This window comes from Talpa occidentalis, unplaced genomic scaffold (assembly GCF_014898055.3).
Source record: "Talpa occidentalis isolate TD23 unplaced genomic scaffold, MPIMG_talOcc4v2.1 talOcc4.14, whole genome shotgun sequence".
In the NCBI taxonomy this organism is placed as follows: domain Eukaryota; kingdom Metazoa; phylum Chordata; class Mammalia; order Eulipotyphla; family Talpidae; genus Talpa; species Talpa occidentalis.
Window position 1 is genome coordinate 23,699,915 of NW_023601433.1, and position 6,275 is coordinate 23,706,189.

At 43.3% G+C, this 6,275-nt stretch overlaps 1 protein-coding gene across 1 annotated transcript; it reads right to left on the reverse strand.

The window, feature by feature from the left end:
• Positions 1-3,056: 3,056 nt before the first annotated feature.
• Positions 3,057-4,760, reverse strand: LOC119245216 (patched domain-containing protein 3-like). The gene is made up of 2 exons (XM_037511464.2): positions 4,059-4,760; positions 3,057-3,182 (listed from the first exon to the last, which is right to left on the reverse strand). Exons 1-2 carry the CDS (start codon positions 4,758-4,760, stop codon positions 3,057-3,059), a joined length of 828 nt encoding a protein of 275 aa, XP_037367361.1.
• Between the last annotated feature and the right edge of the window lie 1,515 nt (positions 4,761-6,275).

The following is a 6,275-nucleotide window of genomic DNA, read 5'->3' on the forward strand; positions in this document are numbered from 1 at the left end:
TAATAACTTGACAGCATCGGACTGAATTGAAAATGATTACACTTAGAAAACTGTATGTTCGGGGAGGAGGACACATCTTTCTAAAAGATAACGATGTCTATTAAACACAAGAACAATTAAAGTATATATGAGAGGAGAAAGATTTTCCAGATTTTATCAGAAATTGATCTAATAGTTGGCAAAATAAGATTCGTCATTTCTAAAATGGCAAATATGAAATAGACTACAAACTCAATATACCACTACTTGCCATAGAATGGTGTTCAATTTGGCAATACTCTCTTGGGAAGGTCTTACTGTTGTCCAAATGATTTCATTCCAAGCCAAAAAATATGCAATGCTCAAATGTGTTGAATCCCTGAGCTAAACAAACATAAGATAGTCGTATTGATAACAGAGAGAGGGAGGGCGAATTGTCAAAAGAATCTACAAAAGCACCAGCAGGAAAATCAGTTACATATATTCAAGTCCAAGGAAGGCAAGTATTAGGACTATACTCAGCACCTGTGCCGACAGAAATTTCCTGGTCCTTTTCCTCTTTGTGTGTGCTCCAACCCAGGAAGTAGTTTTGCAATATGGAAAGGAGGAAGGCATACTAGACAAATACTATGAGAAACACTGTCCTAAATATGCTCAGAATGCTAAAGGAGAACACTGACAAGGAAAGCAATATATGAATGAAATAATAATATACATCGAAAAATTTAAAAGGAACCAAACAGAAATTCTGGAGCTGAAAAGCTAAAAAACCAACCAACAAACATATACAACACAAACAAGTAAAACATGGAGATGCTGACCAGATTTAGCATTGTGCTGGAATTGCTCGCCAGAGCCATTTGTCAAGGAATAGAATAAAAAGAATTCAAGCTGGAAAGTAAGAAATATAAGTATCCTGTTTCAGAGATTACATAATCACAGATATGAAAATTCCAAAGCATCCACAAGAAAACTACTAGTTACAAAAAATTCAACAAAGCTACAAGATACAAGAACAACTTATAAACATCAGCTCTGTTCTATTTACATGCAAAGAGCAATTGCAAAGGAAATTAAGAAAGTGATTCTATTTAAATAGTATCTAAAAGAAGAAAATACTTAAGAATACATTTGACCAAGAAGGTAATAGATGTGTATACTGAAAATTATAAAACACTGGTGAAAGAAACTAAAGAAAACCTAATTTAATAGAAAGACATCCTTAGTTGATGTAAAGGATTAATACTGTTAAAATGTCAATCACCCAGCAATCTACTGATTCAATTCAATTTCTATTGAAATTGCAATTTCCTTTTATCTTTTTCAGAAATCGAAGAGCCAACCCTCAAATTCACTTGAAATTGCAAGGAGCCCAGGATATCCAAAACAATCTTGAAAAAGAAGAAAAAATTGCAGGACTGAGATTTCCAGATTTCAAAACTTACAAGTTACTGTAATTAAAACAATGTGGGGACCTCCCCGGTGGCACAGAGGTTGATCACTGGCTTGCGAAGCTGCCCGCAGCTTATGCAGAGCCAGTTCGATCCCTGGCTGCTGGGTGAGGGTCGCACATGGTGCGCAGAACTCTTGTGCCACCTGCTGCTCCCCTCAGCAGTGTATTTTGTCAGTCTGCCTGTTCCGTTCCCCTATCTGGCTCTGTTGAATTCTCTCACCCTCCTGCGCTTCTGACTGTACCCAGTGCTGGTATAAATAAAATAAATAAATCTTAAAAAAAAAAAATGTGTGACTAGCATACAAATAAACATACAGACTAACAGTATAGAATTGGGAGTCCAGAAATAATCCATAAATATAGCCAGTTGATTGACAAGTGTAGTAAGTCTAACAAACTGGAAAAGTCTCTTCAATAAATGGTTCTTGGAAAACTAGATCGTCACATACACAAGGATGATGCTGGGACCTTAACTAAATACCATAAACAGAACTGAATTAGACATTGATCATTGATCTAAATAAAACAGTTAAAACCATAAAAACTTGTAGAGGGAAACACAGATTCAGTGTGCATGACCTTGGACTTGTCAATGTACACTTAGATATAATACCAAAAATACAAGTACCAAAAAAATTAGATATGTCGGATTTCATAAAAAATAAAAAAAATGTTAATTGTTACAGACCATTGTCAAAAAAGTGAAGAGACAGTATATAAAGAGTAAGAAAATATCAGCAAGTCATATAGCTGAGAAGTGGCTTAATAACTGAAATATTGAAAGTGCTAAGGAAAAACTTGAATCAACAACAAAAGGTCAAACAACCCAATTATAAGAAGGGCAAAGGACTTGGGTAGACATTTCTCCAAAGAGGATATACAAGAGGCCAATAAACAATTGAAAAGACAATCAACATGATCAGATATTTACAGAAATGCGAATCATCACCACAATGAGATACCACTTGACACCAACTAAGACAGGTAAAATTGATAAAAGGGAAAAGAATGAGTGTTGGTTTATAGGGAGAGTGTGTAAAAACTGGAGCCCCTATCTACTGCTGGTGTGATCGAAAAGGGTGTAGACTCTGGAAAACAGTGTGATGGTTCTTCAAATAGCTGACTCTTAACATGAGCACACCATGTTCCTTGCAGTGTTACGATTGTCATGAGAAGGAAATATTCCAAGTGCCCACAAAAGACCGTGGGTAACCAAATTGTGGAGCACACATACAATGGAGCACAGAGCCATCGAGTGGAATGAAGATGTCACATGTGCACAAGGAAAAGCCCTGGAAGCATTATGATTACTGAAATAAGTCAGTCACAAAAAAATGTATGATTCCATTGACATGAAAATCTAAGAAAGGCAAATTCATAGAAAGAATAGAGTCAAGGTTAATCAGGACTGGAGGAGAGAAGGGCAGCAGGAGCCACTGCTCACTGGTCACAGAGTTCCTCCTTTGGGTTATGAAAGATATTTGGAAACAGTCACGACAGTACGCAGCCGTGGGGATGTGATTGATGCCAGTGAACTGTACACTTAAAATGGTTAGAATGGCACGTGTTACGTTAAAAATCTTACAACAAATATTTTTAAGTTTAAAAACTAATGAAAGTTTTTTTACCTGTAGCATGATACGATTGCAAATAATATGATCAGAAGGTACGCCGTGTAAAACAAAGGGACCACTGACCTAGCAGTCGCCTCAAATTCCAGTTTCCTAGAGAGTGATGTGAAGTAGACCACCTGTCGTAAAAACACATTCAGGTAAAATAACTTTTAATTCCAATATTTGTGTATGAGTGACAAGATCTATCAAAATATTATAGCTTACTGATTAAAACATGTTACAGTTCGGTAAAAGATTAAAATAGTGTGAATTATGATTTTAGAATAAAGGTAATAAAAATGTTCCCCACCAATGCATGGCATGCTTTCTAAGACTTCTTTCAAAAATCCAATATTTAATATTCCTGAGTATACAAATTATCAATTTTCTCTAATACTGTGTAATCACTGATAACTGTCAAAATTTTGGCTTTTTGTAAATGACGAGTAGGTTGCTGTCTTTTGCTATTTAATAAAAAAGTATAATTTCAGCACGGCCTGGTATCCAAAGCTTTTTCCCAGCGGGTGTCTCTCACCAGGCCTTGCCAAAAGTGTTAGCAGATTTGTTCATCATCTAAGGTGCCTGGCAGGATGCTAGAAAATACTTGAGAAATCTGAGCTAGTCGTGTTTTTCAAAAACACCAGGGAATTTCAGCTTAAATGTTTGTTTTTCATTCCAGTGAAACCAAGCAAGTTTTTGGGGACTCCAGAAACAGTGCAGACCTGAAGTGAGAGCATTCTGGCTAGAAAACCAAAAGGAACCCTGAAGATCAATGTCTGCTCTGAACACTCCCACCCCTGGGGTGTAAAATGAGTGTTTCCCACTAGAATGTGACCCAGTATCTAGGTTGGCGGCTTCCCTTGGTGTCCCTTGAAGAAAGCTGGCTTAAGCTTCAAAGAGAGTGGAGCAGACCCGGTTCCACGTCAAGGCCTCCACCAAGTAGCCATGCGTGGAAAATCCGTGGACAGTTCTTATCCCTCCCACCTTCTCCCTCTAAACCCAGCCCAAGGCACCTGGATGTTCTTCAAGGTCAGGCGCTTTTCAATGCCATGAATTTGGTCCAGGAACCCAAGCAGCCACTTCTGGCTGCGCGCGCTGTCCTCAGAGTCCGCGGTCTTCAGGTAGTACTGCAGCCGCATGGCCTTGGCTTGCAGGAGTAAATGGCTAATCCCCGAGCCGGGAATTAGGATGGTTCCTCCCAAGAGGCCGGCCAAGTAGAGGGCCGCAGCGGAGGTATTGTAAATAGGGAAGGTGATGCTTTTCAGGTCCATGTTGTTATTCTTCTGCCAGGTGAACAGGAGTGGGTTGGAGGGCATGCAGGTGCTCTGGTACCTGGCACACACCTGAGGGTAGAGGACCTGGGTTCCATCTCCCAGGGGCGCGGTCAGCATCTGCACTGCCTTGTCCAGTTGACTAATTTCTGAGAAGATGACTTGATCCAGCAGATTGGTAGTGTTGGAGACCACCAGGATGGAGGCAAAGTTGACCTCCGTGCTGGACCGCAACGGGGAGAAGAGGTGTGACTCGTTGGTGGAGAAATGTGCCTGCACGAAGCGCCGCTCGGCCTTGGCTGGGCTGCCCAAAGGGGTGTAGTGCTCCTCCAGGTTCTCTTCCGTCTCCCTGGGCAGGTACATCAAACCGGTGCCCAGGACAGCCGTCAGCACCAGGGGCGCCAGCAGGAAGAGCCAGGGGTGAGAGCCCACAGCCAGCCCCATCTTCTGGAATCCCCTGGCGAGGGGCTGCTCCAGGCAGTTGGTGTGGCAGCGGGGCCTCCCAGGGGATGGCTGCTGCCCCTGGGCTTCTGGGACCGGTGAATCACCTCTCTCAGACGGCTGACAGGGTGGGTCTGAGGAAGGCCTGAAGCCTGGCTCTCGTCGGGCTCCTGCCCCTCACTGGACTCCAGGACCTGCTCTGGCTGCCCCGCGGAGGCGGGGAGCTGCTGGGGCCCAGTTGCCGCCTCAGGATCTGCTCTGCTCTCAGACTCTGGCTCGGGCCAGTCCTCCTGTTCTGGCCTCTGTGCACCTGAAGCCTCCCCTTGCTCGAATCCCCCTTGGGGTGCTACCTTGGAGGAATGGACACCCATTTCCGGAAGGACCGACCAGTTGTTCAACAGGAGAACGAGAAAGCAGTGACTGGATGTTGCACCCAGTCCCCTCCCCCCGCAGCTTCCGGGAGGAATCCACAGGGAGGCTGTGCCAATGGTCACAGCCCCTCGACCTTTGACCTCCGCTGTGCATGCTGGGATGCGGCGGGGGGCTGCCAGGGGGGTACTTTGCTGGAGAGCGGGGTCTTTCCAACTGGCCTAGTTGGGGGAAGTGGTTTCCAGGCAGGACTGCGCTCCTGCCCTTAGGATCCCCCACCTGAGGGGCCTGCATTTGCTACACTGTTATCAGTCCTGGTGTTCACTCCTGTGGCCTGGCGGGGGTGTTGATATATCCGCAGAGAGAAGCAGAGGCCGGGACAGAAAGGGAGAAGGAGGCTAGAGAAGCCCAGAGTGAAGACTGCGGGGGCTTTTCATTTCATTTATTTATTTTTTTATATTTGTTTATTTTTATTCAAGGACTGGGGTACAGGCCAGATGCGCGGGAGGGTGAGAGGATTCACCAGAGACAGAGCAGGGAGCAGAACAGGCAGACTGGCTGAAATACACTGCTGAGGGGAGCAACGGGCGAGACAGGAGACGTCTGCCGCGCCATGTGGGACCCTCGCTGGTGGCCGGGGCCGGGGACAGCTCCACAGTGCGGGGCTCAACCCGCGGCGCCACTGGGGAGGCCCCACTTTTCATTTTAAAAGTGAAGAGAAATCAAAATACTAATAAAATGCTACTCATGAAAGTTGAGGTAGATTACAATCATGAAAAGTGGATATTCAGAAGAATAAAAAATATTGCAGATAAACAGGTGACCACATAGTGACAAAGAGTTTGATTTATGGGACAATCCTAAAATGTGAGGAGATTGTAGTCTCAAAATATGTTTTCAAAATTCCAGAGCAGAAGAAAATAATGAAAATTACAATGGACGTGCATAAATTAGAGACTTGATAAATAGAGAAAATCATTGCAATCCAAATGACTAAAATCAAAAATAAAAGATTACCATGGATCATTCTGAAATTTAAAACAATTATAAGAAATTACTCTGAAAAATGACATGCCAACAAATTGTGCACAGTGGATGAAACAGACAAATTCCTTGGAATAGAAACGGTACCAAGGCCAAATGGACAGA

Bases quoted from the DNA above. Each gene is read 5' to 3' on its own strand.
- LOC119245216 (XM_037511464.2), bottom strand. From the start codon at position 4,760: ATGGGGCTGGCTGTGGGCTCTCACCCCTGGCTCTTCCTGCTGGCGCCC. The intron at 3,183-4,058 runs GTGCCTTGGGCT...TTTTTACGACAG, and splicing joins TGACCTTGAAGAACATCCAG to GTGGTCTACTTCACATCACT.